At 40.2% G+C, this 26,085-nt stretch overlaps 1 protein-coding gene across 1 annotated transcript in view; it reads left to right on the forward strand.

Annotated features, from left to right (window-relative positions):
• Window positions 1–1,172: 1,172 nt before the first annotated feature.
• EFHB (EF-hand domain family member B) overlaps window positions 1,173–26,085 on the forward strand; it is a 46,711-nt gene continuing 21,798 nt past the window's right edge. Inside the window, exons 1-8 of the mRNA XM_020987196.2 lie at window positions 1,173–2,026; window positions 3,283–3,345; window positions 6,139–6,279; window positions 7,089–7,269; window positions 9,413–9,523; window positions 13,137–13,266; window positions 23,057–23,140; window positions 24,571–24,638. Coding sequence (XP_020842855.1) covers window positions 1,238–2,026; window positions 3,283–3,345; window positions 6,139–6,279; window positions 7,089–7,269; window positions 9,413–9,523; window positions 13,137–13,266; window positions 23,057–23,140; window positions 24,571–24,638 — 1,567 coding nt within the window. The 5' untranslated portion in view covers window positions 1,173–1,237. The remainder of the gene's footprint in view (window positions 2,027–3,282; window positions 3,346–6,138; window positions 6,280–7,088; window positions 7,270–9,412; window positions 9,524–13,136; window positions 13,267–23,056; window positions 23,141–24,570; window positions 24,639–26,085) is intronic.

A 26,085-nucleotide genomic window follows, 5' to 3' on the forward strand; every position in this document is an offset into this window, starting at 1 on the left:
AGGAGTAGAAGTGATTCTATCATAGGAATATGCTACAGACCAGCTGAAGAGGATGAGGGAAAAGATGAGGCCTTTAGGAAGCATTAGATGATTGACGTGGAGATATGACATGTTAGCGTTGGAAGACTTCAGTTATCTAGACGTCTACTGGAACTTTTGGCTCAGAGTGGAACATCTAAGCATTTTCCACCTTACCTTTTCATTACAATATGACAGAATTTCCACCCAGGTCTCCAGACTCCAAATCTAGTACCTTTTTCATGGGCAGGAGGCTTGTTCTTTCAGCTCTGGAATTCCTGATGCAAAGCAAATGTGTGCTAGCTTTATAAAAATGTTGATGCAAATTTAGTATCCCTATCCTGTGATTTCTCCCCTCCCATACCCAGAAATGTGAAAAACTAACCTTCACCAATAAGGAAAACTGATTGTTGGAGTGATGGTGAAGGGAACATCTTTGAATTTGGAATAGAACTAAAGAAGAGATCTGGGTATATAGTCTGACATGTACCTTAAATTCTGGGAAAGCAGATTTTAGCCCAGGAGAGATGGGAAGCTCTCAAAAATGAAGTTCTGGAAATACAAACAATTCCAATTGAGAGAAAGGAGTGTTGCTTAAAAAGCTATGCTTCTAAGTGACACCTTCACTGTCTCTCACCAATCGAGTCAAAACACTTATTCTGTAACAGGCAGTGAACAGCAGTGGAGAAAAGCGCTACCCTCGGAGTCAGGAAGACCTGGTTTTAAATCTAATCGTAGACACTTACTAGCCGTGTGATCCTGGTTGCAAGTCACTTAACCACTTTGTGCCTCAGTTTCCTCATTTGTAAAATAAGGGAGTTGGGCTTCACTGCCCATAAATGTCCCTTCCAGTTCTAAACCTTTGAATCTATGAACTTTCCAAAAGGCCCATATGTTAGAGAAGTCATAGGAGGTCAGCACCTTTCCAAGCACTGACCCCTTCAGAGGACAGAAACAGCGGCTCAGAGACATCCTGTCCCCGGCAGCCGGCGGGGAGCAGGTAAGCTACTCCTTTTCCTCTTGCAACGGAACGCTCGCAAAAGGCCCAGAACTAGGAGAGAAAGGAAAACTGGCTCGAGGGGGCGGAACACACCAAGCCCCGCCCTCGTTCCCTAGGTAACCGGTTTAAACAGTGACTCTCCCTTATTCTCTGGGCCATTTCGTGCGCCCCGGGATTGGAGGGCAGTGAGTTCATATCCCTAGACCCGAGGCTGCGGTCATGGAGCCCCAATCAGACTCCGGTCCCTCGGCGGAGATGGGAAGCCCCAGGGCGATGGAGGTCTCAGAGGTCTTGAATAACCCCAAGGGAATAAGGACAGCTCTTAGCCCAGAGAAAGGCTTGACGGTGGGGTCGGTCAATCCCCCACGGCTGCCCGCACTGAAGATCTCGCCTCCCCCGTGCCCGAAGGCCCAGTTTGTGCAGTCTTCGAAATGCTGCCTGGAGGGGGATAACTTGCCTTACGTGGAGAAAGGCGGGGGCCAGTGCAGGGAGCTGCGCCCCATGGGGCTTCTCTGCACCAAGGGCACAAGCCTCCTGAGTGACATGCAGCCCCCGATGGAGACAGATGCTGCCCTGGGCATGAGGAGTGGTTTGGGATTATCAACCCGGCCCCCCACGGCCAGGGACATCGAGAGGGACCCGAGGGATCTGGAGAAAATGCAGGAGAAGCTGGCCAGGCAAGCCCCCTTTTGTCCGAAGCCCGACATGGGGTTAGTGAGTGAGCTCTCAGCGAAGATCTCTTGCCCTGAGAACTTGGGAGCCTCTGAGGAGGAGGAGCCCCCAGTCGGCTCGGAGATTGGCTTGCCCAGTAGGGTGATGCGTAACTTGGAACCCGAGAGCGAGGACCCGGTAGGGCTGGTGATAAAACCACCAGCATACATCTTCAAGACGAAGCCCGAAGAACCTCCCAAGCTTCCGAAGGATTTGGAACCGGGAGTGGAGCCTCCAGATAATATCAGACCCATTTATCGTGGGAAATTTTTTGACCGTAATCCTAGCTGGCCATGTGTGAGTTCTGAGTTCTCTTTCACACGCACTTCCTTCCTTTCTTCCTCCTTCCCCTTACCTTTCTCTGGGACCACTAGCGTACTTAGTATTACTATTAAATTTGAACACTGGTATGCGACTGTGGTTTATGGACACCAGTTATTATTTTGTAGAAATTTTATGTTATTCCTTTGCCTCCCAACATCCTCTCCCATATTGGACCTCTGTTTCTTGGTTACTGACATGATCCATCAGTTCCCTAGTGGGGTAGTCTCTCCACTTTGCAGATGTGAACCTCCGTATTTGATTCTTGCCCATGTCCTCTCATTACCCCTCCATACTGGGTATGTTAGAGTCCTTTAGGTCTTTTAACCTTTTGAATGCATCAGTACAGCACTTATGTTCTTTCTATTATCACTTCCTCTGACTCCATGAAGGATCTGCCTCTTCCAATCACATATTTCTTTTGATGATATGCTTTATGCCCCTTATAATGCACCTTTTGCATGTTGCCCTATGTACTTTCTTCTGATCACCCATCTTTGAACACGTGCCTTGTTCTCCTTTAAAAACCTACCAAAAGCTTTTCTCTCTCCACTTCCCCCATATTAGATATTTACTTTCCCACTCCTCATTTTCCCAGCATTTTTTCCATATTTCCCATTATCCTTCTCACTTGTCTTGCTAATGTTCTCCCTTTCTTTCAGCCCCACTGGTGTATAACAGGACACATTTAAGTCTAGCCAGAGGAAAAATGGTGTTCACATTGTTAGAGCTCTGGCTCTAGAATCCTTCAGGAGCCTTAGGTTCAAATGCCATCTCTAATGCCCACCTCTTGTGTGACCTTGGTCAAGTTCATAAACCTCCCTGAGCTTCCCTTTTCTCATCTCTGAGGTGAGGAGATTGGACTCCCATGGCCTCCGATGTCCCTTCCATGTCTATAGTCCTTGAGTGAAAATCCGTTCTAGACCCAGAAAGTAATTGAAAAAAGTACTTTTCCCTTCATTGTTTATTATCGTTTAATGTCACATTGGTGACATTATGTCCTTCTTAAGGAGGGTATGCTATGATTTGAGATTCTATGAAGATATACTAGTATATATGGGTATCTAGACATACACAACTAATTAATTAATTAATTTATTTATTTTTAAATTTTACTTGGGATCATGACTCCCTTGAAAACACAGGCCCAGGCCAAGTTCCAAAGCCACTTTCATTCCTGACAGTGCTAATATTTCTAGTTTTCATCTCTTACTTTTTTCCCTCTTCTTTAGGCAGGGAAGCTTATTCCAATTGGATACAGAGCTGAAACCTGTTTGACTGAAAAATGGCCTCCAGTGAGTGTTGTCAATAGATACATGTTTATTTCTTTGCCTTAGATATGACCTTAAGAAAATTTAGTTGACTCTCAGTATTCTCCCTTAAGCTTATATAAAGAGAATGTTGGGAATATTTAGAGGCTTTCCTCTTCTAGCAGTTTGGCCAGAGGTGAAGGTGACTCGAGGCTTCCAAACATACTAGAACTCAAGGTGCAATGAGAAAGAGCGCTGGCTTGAGGCCTACCATTCCAGTTCTGGCTCAAGTACTTAGCCTCTTGGGACCTAAATTTATTTATCTGCAAAATAAAGGTGTGGGATTATGCAAGGGTGGGGAACCTGCAGCCTGGAGGCCATACCTGGCCCTCCAGGACCTCAGGTGAGGCCCTTTGACAGAATCCATGCTTCACAGCACAAATCCCCTTTATAAAAGGATTTGTTCTGTAAAACTTGGACTCAGTCAAAAGGCTGCACCCAAGGACCTAGAAGGTCATGTGTGGCCTGGAGGCCGAAGGTTCCCTACTCCTGGACTGGAAAAATCACCACTTCCTGGGCCTCAGTTTAGTTCTCTGGAAAATGAGGGGATTAACTGGCTGTGCTCTGAGGTTCTTTCCTCAGGAGAATCTGTGATCCTATGATCCCAGGATTTCATAGTTTTATTTAAATTTTTTTTTTTTGGTAATGTGACATTAGATAGAGAGCTGGCCTTGGCTTGAGGATATTGGAATATGGAGTCTGGGTTTAGGTCTTGCCTCTGACTCATACTGATGGTAGTCTCTACTTCTTGAAATCTTGCCTTGCACATCTGTATGTCTTTATACTTTCACTCTCTTGACTTCAAGCCCCTCATCGTAAAATGGGGCTTGTATTATATGGCCTCTAAGCTCTTATGGTTGATACTTAACAGAAAATGGTAACACTAAAAATAATTAATTCTATAACTTTTTTTTATAAACATAGATATATACACATGCTCTCTCTCTTTATATATACACTATATGTATAATATATAATATTTTAGGCTTGCATTGTGTTTAGGTAGACTCAAAGGGGGTGCAAGAGTATATTAATGTTATTGTAAAAAAGCTTTGTTGATTCCTTTTGTTTTCCTCCATCATCCTGGTCCCCCTTGTCACAAATTAAAACACCAGCCAAAACCAGCTGACAGTGGGGGAACTTATTTGGGGAAAGATGATAAGTAATTCTATTTCTGCTGAATTTGCTCTACAGATGGGAACTGCAGTAGAGACATAGACCAGAGCAGTCAGAGATATGTGCCTGTGTCTTGGGAAAGGCTCCCCTTTCGGAGGTAACAGAAAGAAAAGGGCCAAGGAGGGAGGAATTAGAGACCAGGTGTGATCAGAGTTAGGGGAAGAACCTGGCTAATGTAGCACCAGGCAGCCAAGGGAAGAGACAGGTTTTTTTTTTCTTTTTCTGGTGAGGCAATTGGGGTTAAGTGACTTGCCCAGGGTCATACAGCTAGTGAGTGTTATGTGTCTGAGGTCAAATTTGAACTCAGATCCTCCTGACTCCAAAGCCGGTGCTCTATCCACTGTGCCACCTAGCTGCCAAGAGACAGTTTTCTAGGGGGCAGCTGGCTGGTACAGTAGATAGAGCACCGGCTTTGAAGTCAGGAGGACCTGAGTTAAAATCTGGCCTCAGACCAAGCACTTGACACTTACTAGCTGTGTGACCCTGGGCAACTCACTTAACCCCAGTTGCCTTTAAAAAAAAAAAGGAGAGAGTTTTCTATTTAGTTCAGACAAGCTACTATGTTGAGGACATTGAACAAGATTAGGAATTAGGAAATGGGAAATAACGGGAAGAAATGCCTGACCTGGAGTCAGAAGGCATCAGATTCATGCCTTGGTTCTGTGTTTTACTGTTTTTGTGAGGCTGGGCACTGAACCTTGCCAAGCCTCAATTTCATCACCTGTAATATGGAACTAACTATGTTTGTATTAGAATATAAGTTGTGGAACAGTTCTGAGTAGGAATCAGTTAAGGGGATTTCCTCACCAGGGAATTCCCTAAATCAATAAATCATTGGGACAATTAAAAAAATGTACTGCTACACCTCACAAAGTCACTGCAAGAAAAGTATTTTGTAAATCTTTAAAGTGATCGATAGGAATGATTTTCAAAGCCGAGGTCCTTACCTTCGCAAAGCTTACTGTTTTAAGGAGAAAAGTGGTTTCACACTGTAGGTCAGGGGAGATGAAGAGGGGAAAGTAGTTGGATTTGGCCAATAGGACACCCCTTACAGACTTGAGAGATTTTTAATATAATGGTGGTGTTGAAGACTAGATTCTAAGGGGCTAAGAAGTGAGTTGATTGATGAAAAGGTAGACAGCTCACATATTCCACAATTCTTTCAAGGGATTTTTTGGCAAAACAATAATGGGAGAAGGTCAAAGGGTATAGGATGAAGTTAGGTTTCTTTTTAGGCTGGGGACACCTGAGCATGTTTGTAGATGAAGAGAGAGGATCCACTGATGGAAAAGAGATACAACCAAGACTTTCATTTATGCTTTATACACAGACACTACAGTCATAGAATTCTATTACTATAAATTGTGTTTTTTTTCTTTCTCTTTCCTTTTTTTTTTTTTTAGGCATTTGGGGTTAAGTGACTCACTCAGGGTCACACAGCTAGTAAGTGTCTGAGGTCATATTTGAACTCAGGTCTTCCTGACCCGAGGGCTGGTCCTCTATCCACTGAGCCATCTAGCTGCCCCTGGTTTTTTTAAATTTTAAAAAGTTTTTTAATCATAATAATTCTCTCTTTCCCTCTCCCACTTCTCTCTCTGTCAGCCTTTGACTCCACCCACTGAGAGAAAGTTTTATAAAGCCAGATATCCTGATCCTGGTACTGAACGGATATTTTATGGCAGAGCAAATGATCCAGATGTTTCTCATTTGACACATGGTAAAAAAAGCGATAAATCACTCAAGGTAATTTTCTTTCCTGTTAATTCTCAACTTCTGAAGTAGAAAATATAGAAATCATGGATCAATGAAATTTAGGTACTAGTTTTCAAGCTTTCCCCTGATCCTACTGGTATAATGGGATTTTCCATTCATCCTCTGAAAAGCATGTTAATCTTGAGTAGCAAAAAATCCCAAAGCAAACAGAAAAGGAATTATAGAGAAATGTGTTAGAATTCATCCATAGACTGAATACCTAAGTAGGGCGCCGACATTGCGTTTCCTTCCAGGAAATACAAGAGATTCCCTCAGACTTTGCTGAAGGAGAAAGAGAAGACACACCTTTGGAAACATCTATTTTCCCTAGGATATAAATATGTTGGTGAGACAGGGTAAAAGTAGGCTTGCTATTTGTTATATAATTAGTAGACAAATTGGAATTAGAGATCATGGCAGAGTATCTGGAAAGAGTTTGTAAAGTTCTAGGAATGTGGGGGCTGTTTTTACTGCCACTACCATAGTCCCTGTATCCCTGAATGTCTGAGCTGATGAGATGGTGATTTGGAGAGCTGCACTATAGAACCTTAGAGCTCCTGGGCTCACTGACAGCCACAAGTTCAGGCAGAAAGTTATGCTCCTTCTCATGTCTCAACTCTGGTATGTCTCACAAGGAGAGAAGATCAGACTTAGAATAGCAGACTATTTCTCTTGCTTTTTAATAACCTCTACTACCAAATGTTTTCCCTCACAGACTAAGATTTTAAAATAATATTATATTTTAGACCCATATCTTTACTTTAGTGTTTTAAAATCATGTTATGTACGATTCCTTTAAGGTAGGTCCATTGGTCAATCCACCTCCTATTTCTACATTTCTACAAAGATTTAAGGAAAGGAAAGAATCACTCTATTTCAGTAATCGGAGAGCGCCATTAGGGAGGTCCCACGATCAAACGCAAAATTTACCTGAATGTATTGATACAGTTAATACAACATTTGGAGTACCAACCTTCAGAGGTAACAAAAGCAATAGTAGTAGCATAAATCCTCTTCAGAAGTGTGATGAAATGTCATGTATTTGTGGTGTGTGTGGAGTATAGAAACAATGTATGTGATCGTTAAGAATGCAAAGATTGGTGTAATGGGATAGATTACAGGGGGTCAGGTATCTATGTCAAGCCCCCAGCCTGTGGGCATGGTTGTGGCAGGCATCTACCAGGCCCTGGGTCCTGCTTCCAAGATGGGAGGATCGTCCTGTTGGGATGAAGAGGAAGACCTGAGAATCATAAGTCTGGAGCTGGAATGGATTTCAGAGTCCATTTAGTACAACACTTTCAGGTTATAGGCAAAGAAACTGAGGCCCATGTTCTCTGACTCCAAATCTAGAACTCTTCTTCCTGTGCCATATTGATGCGTATGTTTTCATCATTTCCCTTTCCCTGAATGAAGTCATCTTTGGCTGTGAAATGGAAGAGATAGAGTATGGTTTCCTGGGCCAAAATGATTATATTATCTGCAGAAAGTACTACAGGAGCACCCTCCTCCCTCACTTAAATATATAGAAATTAAAATTTATCAAACTGATTTATCGACAGGGCAATTATTTAACCTGATGCATTTAAGTGTTTAAGCATGTAAGATCAAACACTACGTAACAAGGTCAAAAAATGGAAAACCTAAATTATTAGGAGCTCCTGAAAATTGGAAAGCGATAGAGAAATGAAAATTAAAACAACTTGGGGGTACCACCTCACACCCATCAAAAAAGACAAAAGCTGGAGAGGATGAGGGAAAAATAGGTACATTAGTGAACTACTGATACCAGGAAGGCCCCTGAACTCAAACCAACCCTTTTTGATCTCGGTGAGTTTCTTGGGCTCTTAGGTCACCTTAACGACAAAGGGTGACGCACAAAGAGTTCACAGTCAGTCCAGGCCAGACCTACAACGTTAGCCTCAGAGACCCAAAGCATCTCAGAACCTCCCTTGAGGTTCCGAGCTTAACAGGGAGGCCTTGAGGATCTTGGGCTATTCTTTGATTCGGTGTGCTCTGAACCAGGAATTACAAAATAATTTATTAAGCACTCGCTCTGTTTATTGTGCTGCACTGTATATGCAAATAGAAGAGTAAGACAGTCCTTGGCCTTCAAGAAGCTCACAGTTTAATGAGGGACAAAACACAGAGGGAAAGTGCCCATGGTTTTTAGTGTGTAGTGGCAATGCATCTTAAATGTTATTTCCACCAATAGAATCCTGTCAGTTTTGGGTGCTGAACCTTTTAGCCATGCCAAGCACTTTGGTGCTGAGACTTTTTCTCCTGGGTCTTCAGTAGCTTTGGCCAAATGTCCCACAGAAGCAGGTGACAGGACACCTCTCCACAGGGAGCTGCTGTAGGGGCTGAGGCTGGAAACAGGACCTGTGGTCTAAAGGGTGCTGCCAGTCCTAGGGGCTATTTATTCCCACTGGGGTCTGACGTAGAGGGGGGGAAGTGGCAGGTGGGGGGGAGCTTGGCTTGCCTGGCATATGCGCCTTCCTCTCCCTTAGATAGTCTTACTGCTTCAGCTAGGCTGGCTATAGCCTGCCAGCCTTGTATATAGCAGTCTTCCTGGATATATACAAGAAGATGGCTTGGCTTGAAACAGATTCCAGAGACATCCAAAGATGCCTCAGCTAGTCTGGAGATTCCTTAGTCTTCCAGGGCGTGGGGGAGGCTGTGGCATAGTTTGTAACTTAAAGGTACAAATTGATATTCATCCTGGGCTTCATGGGCAGTCAGTGGTTATGCTATTTGCACAAGTTGAAACACCTCTGAGATATTCCTTTCGGTGTCTTCTCCTTTCTCCTGTCTTCTGTCTCCCTGTCCCCTGTCCCCTCTTTCCTTTTTCCTCTCCCCTCTCCACACTCTCCTCCCTTGGTCTCTGTCTGTCTGTCTGTCTGTCTGTCTGTCTGTCTCTGTCTCTGTCTCTCTCTCTCTGTCTCTACCCCTGTCTGTCCCTCTCCCCTCCCTTCTGCCTCCCTCCTTCCCCCACTCTCTATCTCTTCTCTCTCTCTGCCCTTCTTCTCTTCTTCTTCCCTCCCCTTCTTCTCTTCTCTCTCATGCATTAACAATATCTTTAAATGGATTGATTTTACTTCTTCACATTGATTTGTTCTTCCTTCAGAGATCAATGCCAGAGACATAGTGAATCCACCAAAATCCTTTGAACAGGTATTTGAAGAAGCAAATCAAGGACATGAGCTGTACGTTGTCTCCCACAATGATTATTATGTAGGTAAGATCATAGTAATTGGGAACATATACATAGAAATATAAACTGTTTATAAAACACATTCGTTGATTCATTTGTTAACCATTTATTGAACGCCCATTATGTGTAGCGCATCAGAAGAGATGTATAGATTCCTAAGTCCTATCCTCATAAAGTTTAAGGTTTAGCATAGGGACAATATATATGGAGAATATGTGACCTATTAGTGTGGGGAAGTCCTCATGGGGTTTGATCCCTCTTCCACCCGGGATCTGAGTGGATTTCAAGCTCAAAGGACAGTAGTGTAAGAACAGACCAAAAGAGGCAAATATGAGCTTGGGCTATATTTTACAAGAGGAATAGCTTGCAAGAATAAAGGTGGTAGGTCTGTCTTCTGCTTTGCTCAGATGACATCTGAAGTTTTGTTTTCAGTTCTGAGCCCCACAATTTAGGAAGGCCATTGAAAAACTCATGGAGGGATTTCCAGAGGTTGGCAACCAGGATGGTGAAGAGATTTGAGACCATGCCGTATGAGGGTCAGACTCCAAAAACAGGCACTGCTTACTCCCCAAGCCATTCCTTCTCTGAGGGAGGGGAACTCAGAAGAATTCACGTACATGCACATGCACACATACACACACACATACACACATATATACAAACATGTATATCTCACAGAAATAAAAAAAATCAAAGGAATTTTTCAGACAACTTAACTTTAGTTTGATTTAAGCTAGATCTAAGGATCATGGATTTAGAGATGGACGGGACCTTAGAGATCATCTCTAAGTCCCTCATTTTACAGTTGGGGAAGCTGAGGCCCAGAGAAATTGGAGTGACTTTCTCCAGGTCATAGACTAAGTTTGCAACTAAGTTGAAAATCTGTATTTGCATCTAGTTCCTCTGGCTCCCAAACCAGGGCCCCTGCCACTATATCAGGAAGACTTTTATTCTTTTTCAAATGCTCTCATTTAATAATTGATTATTACTGGATGCATTCTGTGGCCAATCAAAGAAACATGAGATATGAATAGAGCTTTATGATAGAATTTTCCTTGCCGATTTGTTGTTAAGTGTATCCTGGAAATAATAAAAGACTGGGAGGCTTACTTCAGTGCTCTGTGTTTTTTTTTTTTAAACCCGTCGCCAAGCTGCCATATGACCTTGAAAAGTCAGTGGTTATATACCATGTTCTTGAAAGCTTGTAAATTGATAGCTTGCCTGTAGGGGTGTAATGAGGCTAATGAATGCATGTTAAGTCTTTTTTAGGTGTTTGAGCTTTGGACAGTTTATGAGTGCAGTTTATGTTAATCAACTAGAGGCATATGATATCTCGCACCACTGGAATCAGTGAAAAAGCTGCACTTGAGGACCTAGAGGGTCCACCCCTGCCTTACACTGTGTAACCCTTGTAGGGTATTTCCTCACTCTCTCCCTTCTCCTCTTCTTTCCCTTTTCCCAGTTTACCCCTCATTAGCCTTGCCTCCACCCTGGGCCCTCCTCCAGCACAGATTGCCTCACCCTCTTGGATCTGCCATCAGGGCCCGTTCTCCCCTACGAGCCATGACCCGTTCCGCTTACCTTTGCTATGCACATGCTGCATGTCTCCTGGGCTTTCTTTGGTTGCTGTCCAGTTGTTTTCAGTTGTGTCCAGCTCTTGGCCATCCCATTTGGTTTTTGTTTTGGGTTTTTTTTTTTGGCAAAGATACTGTCATGATTTGCCATTTCCTTCTCCAGCTTATTTTACAGATGAGGACACTGATGCAAATAGGGCTAAGGGACTTACCTAGGATCACACAGCTAGTAAGTGTCTGAGGTCAGATTTGAACTCAGAAAGTCTTTCTGACTCCAGGCCTAACACTCTATCCACTGCTCCATCTAGTCAATGTTCGCATCATATGGAACTTATGCTTCCTTAGCTACTTCCTAAACTTCATCTCTACTCTGGGGTCATACCTTGAAAATCACTTACAGGTTTGGCTTTCTTCTTGCGGTCATTACTTTTTGACTCTTCATCTTCTTTTTTTTTTTTTTTTCTGTTTTCTGGCTTTTCCCTTTATGGTAGAAGCAATATCCTAACCATAAAACTCCCAGGGCATTGACCTGAGTCAGGCCTAGCCCAGAACATATCTTGAGGAAGAAAACGCCACAACATGACCTAAGGAATAATAAAAAAGAGGTGGTGGAGCATGGAATTTTTATTCTTATAAAGGTTTCCCTTTGAGGTTCCTGTAGTTAAAGTATTATTTGCCTGTTAGGGATTGAGGGCCAGTGCTATCCTAAGGATACAGGATTCCGATGATGCTGTTGCCTGGAGTCAGTTTTCAGTGAGACTGGGTTAAAGCTTTCGCCCTAGAAGCCGGCAAGCTGACTTACTGCCCGTTGTTATCGTTTAATCATGTCAGTCGTGTCCGACTCTTCCTGACCTGATGGGGGTTTTTCTTAGTAAAGACACTGGAGTGGTTTGCCATTTCCTTTTCCAGCTCATTTTACAGATGACGAAACTGAGGCAAACAGTTAAGTGACTTGCCCAGGGTCACACAGCTAGTAAGTGTTTGAGTCCAGATTTGAATGCATGAAGATGAGCCTTCCTGATTCTAAGCCCAGTGTTCCATCTACTGCACCACCTAGTTGTCCATTACTATCCAGAAACCCAGGGATTTCCCTAATAATTATGGGTCTTTCCATTTTGACATCTTCTCTTGCCTTTCACCAAGGGAGGGGAGGCGACAATCTTGCCTGCTTCTACCCACTAAACATAAATAGCTTATCTGTGCAGAAAGAATTAGAGTTGGGTAGCACAATGGATAGAGCACTAGGCCCAGAGTCCAGAAGACCTGAGTTCGACGCCTGACTTCGACATTTGCTAGCTGGCTGATCCTGGGCAAATCACTTTATCTCTGTCTCAGTTTCTTCATCTATAAATTAGAATAGCAACAGCTTGTCACAGGATCCCTGTGAGGATCAAATGGGTTAATACCTATGAAACACTTTATGAATGGAAAGCACTACATATAAATGTTAACCATTATTATTACTGATTTTATTAAAGCTCTGTTTGAATGTCTTGGTTCTCATTTTCTTTTGGGGCCCAGAGCCAATATTTGTATCATATGGAAATTATATCTATGGAATTATCTCTCTCATCACAATCCTGTGGAATATTCTTTTCAAGTTATCTTCTTAGACGTCCACAAAGATACCACATACTATAAAGTCATAACATTTCGGAGCTGCATAAGACCATATAGGTCATCTAGTTTAACTCCTCCACTTTACAGATGAGGAAACTGAAGCTCACAGAAGCTAATGATGATGATGATGATGATGATGATGGCAATAATAACAATGATGATAATGATAGTTAGAGTTTATATAATTGCCAAATTGTCTTACTTATGTTAACTCATTTAATCCTTGAAGCGACTCTGTGAGTTAGGTGCTTCACTACCTGTAACTAAGGAATATCCACTAACGTCTAAGTACCGTCTCTCTTGGGGTCAGTAACTTGCCCATGGTCACCAAAGCATTCTTGGTTCTTGTCAGTGTCCAGGGCCTCTTCTGAAGGCCTCTCAGAAGCATGACCCTGACAAAATCATTCTCCTGGTATAAATGAGAAGCCTCTTTTCTTTTACAGGGGAAATGAAGAATAGGAAATATAACCCAGCAAGCTTTTATAGATTTCAAACTTATGGAGGGGAAACGCCACATTTTAACGATGGTCGAACTATGGCAAAATCTTTTCATTGGCTCCACGAGCTACAAATGTAAGTTAAATTATGTTGTTTCTCAGAGTAATTGTTAGACACATGACATTTCAACTCAGAAGAGTAAACATCTTGAATTGGTGATTTCTATAAGATTCAAGTTTCTTTCTTTCTTTTTTCGGCTAGGTAATGGGGTTAAGTAACTTGCCCAGGGTCACACAGCCAGAGAGTCTCAAGCGTCTGAGGCTGAATTTGAACTCAGGTCCTCCTGACTCCAGAGCCAGTATTCTATCCACTGCGCCACCTAGCTGCCCTAGGATTCTTAAAGTTTCTTTAAGGCAATATGCTTTTCCACACTCTGCTAAGAAGGCCCCAGAGAGTATATAACAGAAAACTGATACCTTGACATTTACCTCTTAGCCTTGTTTTATGCTTAATTGGACAACTGATTTGCAAAGTTTTGGTTAGTTTGACACTGTGGCAAGTTTTATGCAATGATTCCATACTTTGAAGCTTTCAGATATCTAATTCATTATGTGGGCATCCTTTCTCTTTTTCTTTTAATTATCATTTTTAGGGGCATCCAGGTGGCACAGTGAATGGAGCACTGGCCCTGAAGTCAGGAGGACCTGAGTTCAAATCTGGCCTCAACCAAACACTTGACACTTACTAGCTGTGTGACCCTGGGCAAGTCACTTAACCCCAATTGCCTAAAAATAAAAAAAAAATAAAAAAATAAGCAAATTATTATTTTTAATGAATTAATTGATTTTTAGTTTTCAACAATCACTTCCATAAGCTTTTGAGTTTTAAATTTTTCTTCCCTTCCCTCTGCACCTCCCTTCCCAAGATGGCGCACAATCTGATAGAGGCTACACATATACATTCCTATTAAACATTTTCACATTAGTCATGTTGTCGGTATTCTCTTTATAAGTGCAGATTATAACAAGGATACTCTAGCACTTAGCTTGGATAGACTCAACCCTCCTTTCTCTCCCTACAAATTTCACATGGAAGTTCTGGTCAACAAGGCAGGGTGAAGTAACTTGTGCGATCTTGGGACATTCACCCAGTCTGGAAGAGCCCTGACATCACGTATGCGGGCCTTTTCATATCCTTAGGTGAGCAGGAAACCATGTCAGTACAGACAGAGGCTACCAAAGCTTCATCCAAGGAGGTTAACATCTGTGAACTGAAGCAAAGTGAAGTGAGAACAGGGAGATCATTGTGCACAGTAATAGCCTTCATCCTCCAGGCCAATTAAATCCTGGAGATAGCTTGGAGGGAAAAACTAGCTTAATTAGCATAGAGGATGAGGTTAGGATATTGTTCCCACCACAACAGGGTTGATTTACGTGGTGAAAAATTTACGGTATATGGCAGAACTTCTGTCAACGAGCCTTTCTGAAATGATCAAGGTTGGTCCTTGGCTGGCGGACAGGTGGGCTGCTCATTGGTTCGTTCTTGGAGCCCAGAGTTCTTTAAGCTACATAGGTAGCTGTGGGGAGTACTTAGGGGAGTATGTGGTATAGAGATAGGTTAGGTGGTAAGGCCAGGAGGGCTTTAGGGTCCAATGGCAATGCAAATGGTGAGGCCTAGTAGCCCTGCATCTCATTGGAATGAATGGAATTGTTGACTCTTATCTTACCCAAGACCTATGAGTCATCAGGTTACCTAGAAGGAAGGGGAAAGGAAGAGGGGGATGGCTCCCTCATTATTGGTGAGTCTTTTTGCCTCCTAGCCAGATGATTTCTGGGACTAAGGGGGTGGGGTAGCTCTGGATGGTTTCTGGGAGGGCCCAGGGCTGGGTGATTTGAGAAAGAAAGCAGAGAAGGAAGGTACTTGAACACCACTCTGAGGCATTGCATGGGACTTTATTGGAGGAATGATATCATATATTCCAGGAGACTTTAAGGGAAAATCAAGGTATGCGGTTATGAAGATTTTTTTTTGGGTGGAGTCTGGATCTGTGATTTTATTTATGTGAGAAACTCCTGGGATAGAAATCTCTTATCTAATAATGGAAAAAAATGAGTCTATATGATTGTTAGGGCAAGGAAGCCCTGGATTTCAGGAAAATTTGTGGGCAGTTATACCCTTCAGCTGACTTTGTAGCTGCTACAGGGCTAGGCTAGAGATTTTGACCATCATCATTGAAAACTGGCTCTGTCAGTGAGAACACAGAATTCTTCTTCCTTGGGATCTACCTCCCAGATCAACAAGGGTGGTCTGTAACTTGGAGTTTTTGAGACTTGCTTGGAACAAGGAGAAGTTAAATCTTGACCAGGATTAACCAGTGGGGTTATCAGGATTAGAATTTAAATACAGATCTTCCTGATTTTAAAACTGGCCTTCTATCTGCTATGACCCACTGCATCTCATTTGGTAAAATATGATATATCTATTTGTCTTATTGACTCCCTTCCTCACACCAGGGGCCAGCTACAGACATACCTTTGGCCACAGTGGGGATGACATGAGAGCGTGCAGCTAAGTCATCAGCATTACTGCCAAAGGGAAAAAAAGACCTTATCAACATTGAATCAATAGCATCATTTTTGAATGTACTTAAAAAAAAGCATTCTAGAATGGTAAGCCATTAAGATGAGTTAATGATTTTTGAGATGTTTAAAAGAAGTTAGTTGGTTGCTCCAAAAGCATCCACAAATAATAGAGGTTATTTTAAAAATATTTAACATTCTTTTCTTCTTAAATTTTGAATTCCAAATTCTGTCTCTCTGTTCTACCTCCCCCCAAGCCATTGAGAAGGCAAGCAAAATTATGTATATTATACATGGGGAATCATGCAAAACATATTTTCATATTAGCCATATCACAAAAAAGCAACAAAAATAAAGTGAGAAGGTTATACTGCAGTTTGCATTCAGAGCTCATCATTTCTCTCTCCGGAGGTGGATAGCATTTTTTTTTTTATCATGATTTCTTTGGAATTATCTTGAATCACTGTGTTGATCAGAGCGCCTTGTCTTTCACCATCGATCACCATTCTAACATTGCTGTTACTGTCCACCATGATCTCCCAGTACTTCTCACTTCACTTTGCTTCAGTTCACAGACATCTTCCCATGTTTCTTCCTCCACCCCTGAAACCATCCTTCTCATAATTTCTTATAGCACAATAGTAATTCATTGTAATCGTATGCTACACCTGTTCAGTCATTCCGCAACTGATGAGCACCCCCACAATTTCCAATTCTTTACCACCGCAAAAAGAGCTGCTATAAACATTTTTGTACATATAGGTCCTTTTCCTTTCCTCTTTATCTCTTTGGGATTTAGACCTAGAAGTGTTATTGCTGGGTCAAAGGGTGTGTACAGTTTTATAGCCCTTTGAGCCTAGTTTCAAATTCTTCTCCAGAATGGTTGGACCAGTTCATTATTCTACCAGTAGTTCACTAATGTACCTATTTTTCCCTCATCCTCTCCAGCTTTTGTCTTTTTTGATGGGTGTGAGATGAATATCCCCAAGTTGTTTTAGTTTTCATCTCTCTAATCAATGGAGAAAGAAATGGCAAACCACTCCAGTATTTTTGCCAACAAAATCCCATGGATAATGTCCCTGGGGTCACATAGAGTCAGATGGTTGAATGAGTGAACAACAAAAATTAATAGTGATGTAGAGTTTTTTTCATGTGATTATAGATAGCTTTGATTTTTTTTTCTTCTGAAAGCTTCCTGTTTATATCCTTTGACCATTTATCAATTGGGGAGTGGCACTTATTTTTATAAATTTGACTCAGTTCCCTATATATTTGAGAAATGAGGCCTTTATCAGAGATACCTGATGTAAACTTTTGGGAAATTGTTTCATTGTCTATGGTACCTTTAAGTAAAATGTAGTTTCCCTGATTATCTCTTTTAATTAGGTTGATTTTGCTTTTGCTTTGTCTGATTACTAGCCCTGCCTTTTTTACTTTAACTGAAGCATAATAGATTCTGCTCCAGCCATTTATTTTAACTGTAAGGGTCTTTCTGTTTCAAGTGTGTCTCTTGTAAATAACATATTGTTGAATTCTGGTTTCTTTTTTTTTTTCTTTCTTTTTTTTCTTTGGTTTTAGGCAATGGGGTTAAGTGACTTGCCCAGGGTCATGCAGCTAGTAAGTGATATGTGTCTGAGGCCAGATTTGAACTCAGGTCCTCCTGAATCCAGGGCTAGTGCTCTATCCACCACGCCACCTAGCTGCCCCTGAATTCTGGTTTCTAAGACATTCTGCTATTTGCTTCCATTTTATGGGTGAGTTCATCCCATTCACATTCACAGTTATTACTATCTATGTATTTCCCTCCATCCTATTTTCTTATTTTTACCTTTTCTCACTCTCTTTCCTCAAAACTCTAAAAACTCTTAATTTGCTTTTGACCATTGTCTTCCTTAGTCCACCTTTTTTTTTTTAATCATCACTTTCATATCTCTTATCTTCTCTCCCTCTGATTTCCCTACTGACTTGGATATATTCCTATACCCAACTGAGTGTGTATATATATTCTTCCCTCTTTGAACCAATTCCAATGAAATTGAAGCTCAAAAATTGCCTGCCTTTTCCCCTCCCCCCATTTTCCCCTTCACAGAAAAAGCTCTTACTTGTATGCCTCTTCTTTGTGAGAAAAATTTCCATTTTTGATCTCTCCCTTCCCCCTTCTTTCAGTGAATCCCTCTTTCTCACTATTTCATTTTTTTTACATCATCCCAATGTAATCAACTCACACTCATGCCCTCTGTTTATGTAGACTTCTTCTAACTGCCATAATAATGATAAAGTTCTTAGGAGTTACAAGTCTCTTCTTCCCATATAGGAATGTAAACAGTGCTTTAAAAACATTAAGTTACTTGTGATTTCTCTTCCATGTTTACCTTTTTATGTTTCTCTTGAGTCTTGTGTTTGAATACCAGATTTACTATTAAGTTCTGGTCTTTTCATCAGGAATGCTTGAAAAAGTGCTCTGTTTCATTAAATATCCATTCCCCCCCCCCCCCCCCGAAAACAAAACAAAACAAAACAAAACAAAGCTACACTATTGTATGTGCTATGCTATAGTATATACTATAACATAGTATATACTTAGTTTTGTTGGGTAGGTTATTCTTTCTTGAAATCCTAGCTCCTTTGCCTTCTGGGATATCATGTTCCAAACCCTCTGATCCTTGAAGCTGCTAAATCTGGTATGATCCTGACTGTGGCTCCATGATATTTGAATTGTTTCTTTTCAGCTGCTGGCGATATTTTCTCCTTGACCCAGGAGCTCTGGAATTTGGCTATAATATTTCTAGGAGTTTTCATTTTGGGATCTCTTTTAGGAGGTGATCAATATATTCTTTCAATTTGTATTTTACCCTCTGGATCTAAGATATAGAAGCTTTCCTTGATAATTTCTTGAAATATGATGTGTAGATTATTATTTTTTAAATTATGGCTTTCAGACAGTCCAATAATTCTTAAATTATCTCTCCTCAATCTATTTTCCAGGTCAGTTGTTTTTCCAGCAAGATAGCTCACATTTTCTTCTATTTAAAAAAAAAAGTCTTTGATTTTGCTTTATTGTTTAATTGAAGTCATTAGCTTCCACTTGCCCAATTCAAATTTTTAAAGAATTATTTTCTTTAGTGAGCATTTATATCTCTTCTCCCATCTAGCCAATTCTGATTTTTAAAGAGTTTCTTTTTTTCAGTGAATTTTTGTACCTCCTTTTCCATTTGACCTAAGTCTGCTTTTTCAGTTTTTCAATGAATTTTTGTACCTCTTTTATCATTCATCCAACTTCATTTTTTAAGGTATTATTTTCTTTAATACTTTTTTTTTGGGGGGGGGTTAAGTGACTTGCCCAGGGTCACACAGCTAGTAAGTGTCAAGTGTTTGGACTGAGGCAGGATTTGAACTCAGGTCCTCCTGACTTCAGGGCCAGTGCTCTATCCACTGCACCACCTAGCTGCTCCCTCTTCAGTACTTTTTGTGCCTGTTTTACCAAGCTGTGAATTCTCTTTTGATAATTTTTTTGTATCACTCTTATTTCTTTTCCCAATTTTTCCTCTACCACTCTTATATTTTTTCTTTAACTCTTCCAGGAATTCTTTTTGATTGAATTATCATTTTTCTTTGAGGCTTTGTATTTGTTTTCATGTTGTCTTCTTCTGAATTTGTGTCTTGATCTTCTCTGACACTGTAGGAGCTTTTAATGGTCAAATTATTTTTTTGCTGTTTGCTCATTTTTCTAGCTTATTTTTTAGATTTGAATTTCATGTTAAAGTTGGGCTCTACTCAGCTTGTGGTGGAGAGGCATTGTCCCAATATTTAGGCCTTTTTCAGAGATAGTTCTGGGGGTTTACAAGTTTTCAGTCCTTCCAAAGTGGTGTGATGTGGGGAGAGCTGTGGTCACTGCTGCGTCTGTGCTCTGGTCTTTACCCAGGAAACCCCTTCCCCCTAATAGCCACAAGCTCTAATGCTCCTCTTAGCTCTGAAACTGAGACCAGTCCTCTGCTCCCTTGTGACTTACCACCAGCACAGCCTTGGAACTGTGATCTAGAACTGTGTGTGGGTGGTAGAGTTGCATAGAGTGCCAGCTGCACCCAATGCTAGCAAAGGGTCTCCTGTAATCTCTTTCTGACTAGCTGTCCAACCATCTCTGGACTGAGAACTCCCAAAGCTGCTGCTGCTGCCACCACCTTCAAAGTCTGCCACTGGTGCTGCTGCAGCATGTGCTCTAGACCGGCTACTACCCTGGTGTCACAGACTTCTCTTTTTGTTTTGTGGTGGAAAAATATCTCTCTTCGACTTGTTGTTTGCTCTGCCACTCAAAAATTTAATTTGAGGCACTATTTTAAAGTTGTTTAGAGGGGAAGAGGAATGTTGAGAGAATTCAGCTGGTTTGCTGCCTCTCCTCTGCCATCTTGGTTCCACCCCCCCAGAGGTTATTTTTGAAACATAAATGGCAAGATCTGTTTTTGTTTTGGTATTATTTGCAACAGAGTGGAGTGTCCAGGGGATCTAGCCTTGGCCCCTGTGTTCATCAACATTTTTGTCAGATGAAACCGTAGAAGGCATGCTTGTCAAATTTGCAGATGAAACAGAGTTGGGAGGGATAGATGGTGCTTTGGATGAAAGAGTCTGGGTCCCAAAAGAGCTGATGACCTGGAATGATGAGCTAACGTGAATAAGATGAGATTTAATAGGAATAAGTATTAAGTTCTATGCTTGGGTTCAGAACATCTGCTTTACTAAGTACACAGTGAGGGAATTGTGGCTATACAATCATTCTCTGTAAACAAGATTGAGAGGTTTTAAGCGATAGCAAACAATCTAAGTTTCAGTGTGATAGGGCTGCCAAATCAGTTAATGTTATCATTGGTTGCATTGAGAAGCCATAAGCTCATGCATGATAGGAAGTTCTAAAAGCATAATTTTTATGATCATTGATTCAGTGATATAGAAAAATTCCATAGGGAAACCCCCTGGCTCCCATTCAAGATTGTGGAAAAAATCTTTCCCACATATCTTTTGTGGTTGGAACATCTTGAGAGAATCTTCATGTTATATAACAATTTTACCCCCTTTGCTTCTTCAACTCCTGGATACAGTGGATGAACTGACTCAAAATGTTGCTGTTTCTCTCATCCCCTCCACATATTCCATCCACTAATACAGAAGATATTTTAAGATGAATTTAGATAGTGGTCTATGAACTAAGTGGGAAAAATATGAAGTTGAAAAAGTTCTACTTGGTTAAATAGTAAATTATGCTAGAAAATTATGATTAGTCACACAAGTGGCAAATACAGGAATGATATTTTAAGATTTAGAAAAATAGTTTTTTACACAAAAATGACATAGGCTACATTCCCACTGAGTACCGTCCTGGTTAGAACACATCTGGGATATTGGGTTAAGTTCTGATGACTGTATTTTAGGAAGAACATCACAGACAAGCTGGAATATGTTCAGAAGATGTAGATCAGATTGGCAAAAGGATTGGAAACACACAAGGATTCATTGAAGAAACTGGGGATGGTTAGCCTAGCGAAAAGAATTGGGGTGGGGGATATGCTGTCTGTCTTCAAATGTTTGCAAAGCTGTGATATGGAAGGGGGATTCGATTTACTCTGTTGAACTAGTGAGAAGAGAGCTTGAAGTGCATAGTGATAGAAGCAGATTTAGGCTTGGTGGTGAAGAAAAGTTGTGTAACAAGGAGAACTTTCCCAGAGTGGAATGAGTTTCCTTGGGAGAGAGTGGGATGTCTTCTCCTTGGAGGTCTTTATTCAGAGCCTGGAAGACTACTTCCTAGGGATGTAGCAGAGGAATTCTTAGTCAGAAATGGATGGCAATAGGTCATCTTTGAGGGCCCTTCTAAATCTCAGATTCTATGATGCTGTTGTATTGTATGTGAGATCTCAGAATAACTTTATGGAACCCAACAATTAGGAAATAGAACAAGAAATAGAGAAGTTGAATTAATTTATATTTTGGTCTATTCTTTTGTTTCTCCACAGAGTGTCACTCTTCCCTAGAAACTTGTTCAGCTTGGCAATATCTGCATAGGACAGGAAATGCACACATATTTTATTTTTCAGCAAACCGTAGCTTCAAATATCTCTTGCATTTAAGAAATCTAATGATAAAACAATATTGTTCTATTTAGTAATCATGCTATAGATTATCACAATGTCTCATAAAATGTCAGATTAAAAATTTTTTTTAATTTATTTTTTTGTTATATTTTAAGTTCAGAGCTTTCTCTCTTTCTCTCTCTTTCTCTTTCTCTCTGCCCTACACTAGAGAAAGTCACCATTTCACACACATACCACACACACACACACACACACACACACACACGCACACACATACACCCCCATACTATACATACTTGTATTTATCAGTTCTTTCTTTGGAGATGGATAGCATCTTCCTTCATAGGTCCTTTGTAGTTGATGTGAATACTTATAATACTCAGAATAGCTTAGTCATTTACAGTTATTCTTTGAATAATATTGTTGTTACTGTATTCAGCATTCTTTTGGTTCTGCTCATGTCACTACTCCTTATTTCTTATTAAGTCTTTCCATGTTTTTCTAAAGTCAACATGTTCATCATTTCTGACAGCACAGTAGTATGACATCACAATCACATTCCACAACTTGTTCAGCCATTGATGGGCATCCCCTCAATTTCTAGTTCTTTGCCACCAACAAAGAGAGCTGCCATCAGTATTTTAGAACATACAGATTCTTTTCCTTTCCCCCTGATCACCTTGGGAAACAGGCTAATAATGGTATTGCTAGGTCAAAGGGCATACATAGTTTTATAACTTTTTGGTCATAATTCCAAATTGTTCTCCAAACTGGCTGGATCAGTTTATAGTTCCACCAACAGTGTATTATTGTCCCTATTTTTCCATATCCCTTTGAATATTTGTCATTTTCTTCTGTCATTTTAGCCAATCCAATAGGTGTGAGATGGTATCTTAAAATTAGTTTAATTTGCATTTCTTTAATCAACAACCATTTAGAGAATTTTTATATGACTATATACAGCTTTGATTTCTTCATCCAAAAAGTGCCTGTTCATATCCTTTGACCATTTATCAATTGAGGAATGACAAATATCGAATTTCTAAAAGTAAATTTAAAATTTGCATAGAAACAATTCTAAAATGAACAAATAATGTTTTCTTTTTAATATGGTATTGCTTTTGAAATAGGATATCTTCCTTATGCCCAAAATGTACTTACATATGTATATAAGTACTTTTAAATGCAATTATATTCTTCACCGTATGTATACTTGGAAGCTATATAGACTTTGGCAACAGGAATATCTATTTTTTTCTAATTTTACAGGAAAAAAGGCAGTAAAATAGTTTCCAAAAGAGTCGATGACTTCAATGAAAAGTTTCAACACAAACTTGGAAAAGTCTGGGATCCGTAAGTTAAAGATAAATTTTCCAACTAATAGATTTTTTTTTACTGTTTTAGAAAAATAATGTGCTCAGCACTGATTTTCTTTTTAAATATATCTTTCTGCTAAATTTAAGAAGAATCTTTAAATTTTGATCATGAGCAAAATTTTAATGCTTTGGTGACCCCCAAAGTGATGGTTTATATTGATTAAGAAGCCATATCACAGCAGGGCATAAGCACTACTTCCTGCCACTAGGGAGTCTAAGACTGGTGGATTGCTTTTGTGCTAAGTTTTGAACTTTAGTAGCTAAAGCTGATCGAGTGTCCTCACCACCAATATGATGAGCCCTGAGGGTCACAAGTTGCCTAAGGAGAGGTGGACCAGCCCAGGTCAGAATCAGAGCAGAACAAAGCTTCCATGCCCACCGTGGGTTGGACCCACGAATGGCCATTGTTTATATTTCTGGCCAGAATGAGGCCTAGTCTCGAAACAAAACAAAACAAAACAAAACTACCTCCATGAGCCCAAATTTGCATATATTATTTCACTTCTATGTTAAATGGGGTCTGTTTGGAATTTTTGGTTTTTAAAATCAGGGATACTGTAGTACTTAGCCATAATTACAGCAAGGGGCACATGAGACTAAGTGTCAGTTTGAGCAGATTTACTTAATCTTTATTTTTTTCATTGAGGTTTAAGTAGAAGAGATATGCTGTTAAAAGAAAAAGCAACTTTGATGTTTGACAGACATAATTTATCAAATGAGATGATGTCTGTATAGTTCTTTATAAACTATAAAGCACTATTTATCTAATTGTGAAGTATTACTATTTTATCCTTTTTACCTACTTTGAATTCAGATAGAGATGACCCTGAGACAGTATTTAGTATAAATATTAAATTTGCTTTTTTTGCCTTAAGCAACAAAAAGAAAATAATTCTATGTTCAACATAAAAGAATAATAACAGGATAGGGATCTGTCCTAGGAGAGTTTTTTTTTTTTTAAAACCAAATTCCATGCAACTAGATGAGAAAAATGAGATAACAAGAAAGATTACAGCTTAAACGTCTGTCATGGGTTAAGGTTTTGTAAGGCAGTTTACATACATCATCTCATTTGACAAATTAAAGATTTGTCAAAGCATTGACATTTTTTTCATCAGCCTAACTCTTCTAGTTCAACCAAGTGATCAAGATTAAATAAAGCTTCTCAAAGTATTATTACTGTCACTACCATCTTCCCCCTCCTTCTCATTGTCATCATTAATAACCTGGTGTGAACATTCCCTCCTCCCAATGAAGATAGAAACTCTTCAGTGCCTTACTCTTTGGGATTCTTGCCTGTATTTCACCTATAAATCCTCCATTTAACAATGTATGGGGGGAATATTTAAAATTCTAGGGGTGTTACATGACAAGTATTTTAATGACAGCGTTTGTTTTCATTGATAGCATTGCAGAAACAATGAATGTTCCACCAGATCACACATTTGGAATATTTCTGCGTCCAGATGAATACGGTAAATATATAGCTTTCTTCTAAAGTGTAAAAAACCATGGAATTCAATTAAATATTGCCTTCCTTTACAAGTCTCACATTAAAAAAAGATAAATCACAAGGTTGTGTTTTTGTTAATGGAACAAAACAAATTGAAGAAAAGAAACATTCACTTTGTGTCATTTTATTTGAAGGATGAAAAGCTTCATTCCCTGGTAGTGTGTCCCTTTAAACTTAAAAAAAAAATTGGATCTTATTGAACAAATACAACCTCCTTATATAAAATATGCCTATGCAGCCAAATGGAAAAGGATAATAATACATTTATTTTTTTCCTTGGCATCCTTTGACCCTAGCAAAGTGCCTGGCAGAGAGCAGATACTTAATAAATGCTTATTGATTTAGATTTAAGCAGTGCAATGAACAACCAAATACTTGAGACTAATCTTCAAGTCATTAGAGGTCACATGTTATTATGGGTAGACAGCTGACCTTGGAGGCAGGATTAAGTTCTGCCTCTCATGCATACTGGCTCTTTGACTATACAAATCACTCTTACACAATGCTCCAGTATTCTTAATTGCTGTGAAGGTGTTAAGATACATTGGAAGAGAAAGTGGCCGTATCTGGAGTTTCTTAGACCAATCAAATCACAGGGTCTAGTCTCCATTCTTAATAATCTAATACTACAGTGGATCTATTATCTTATTGACACATATATTCCCAAGAGGGATACAGGTGGTCAACAAGCATTTATGAATCACCTACTATGTGTGCCAGATCCTGTGTTGAGCTCCAGGGATATGAAGAAAGGCAAAAGACAGTCTTTACTCTCAAGGGTCTCAAGTCTAATGGGTAAGACAACATGAAAACAAGATGTATGTAGGATAAATTAGAGATATTCAATAGATGGAAGGCACTAGCGTTAAGGGGAATCTGGAAAGGTGGGATTTTAGCTGACACTTGAAGGAAGCCAGGGAGGCCAGGAGGTAGATATGAGGAGGGAAAATATTCCAGGCATGGTGCAACCAGTGAAGGTCTACAGTCAGGAAATCTACAGTTAGTGTCTTGTGGTGGGAACAGCAAGGACGACAATGCCATTGCATTGAAGAGTACATGGAAGGTAATAAGGTGTAAGAATGCTGGAAAGGTAGTTAGCGACCAGTTATGAAGGGGTTTGAATGACAAACAGAGGATTTTATATTTGATCCTGGAGGTGGTAGGGAGCCATTGGAGTTTATTGAATGGGGTGAGGGTGGGGTGGTCAAATCTGTGCTTTATGAAGATCATTTTGACAGTTGAGTGGACAATGAACTGATGTGGGAAAGACTCAAAGTTAGCTCAGAACTTTTCTAGTCCTGCACATCCTATGCTGTTCTGGTCCATGTCCTCCAACAAATCTACTACAGAGGGTCTACTCAACATGCCTGGAGATCTCTTCCCACCCTTTTGGCATCTTCAGGGTGGCC

This window comes from Phascolarctos cinereus, unplaced genomic scaffold (genome assembly GCF_003287225.1).
Source record: "Phascolarctos cinereus isolate Bilbo 61053 unplaced genomic scaffold, phaCin_HiC Scaffold_1;HRSCAF=81, whole genome shotgun sequence".
NCBI classification, from domain to species: domain Eukaryota; kingdom Metazoa; phylum Chordata; class Mammalia; order Diprotodontia; family Phascolarctidae; genus Phascolarctos; species Phascolarctos cinereus.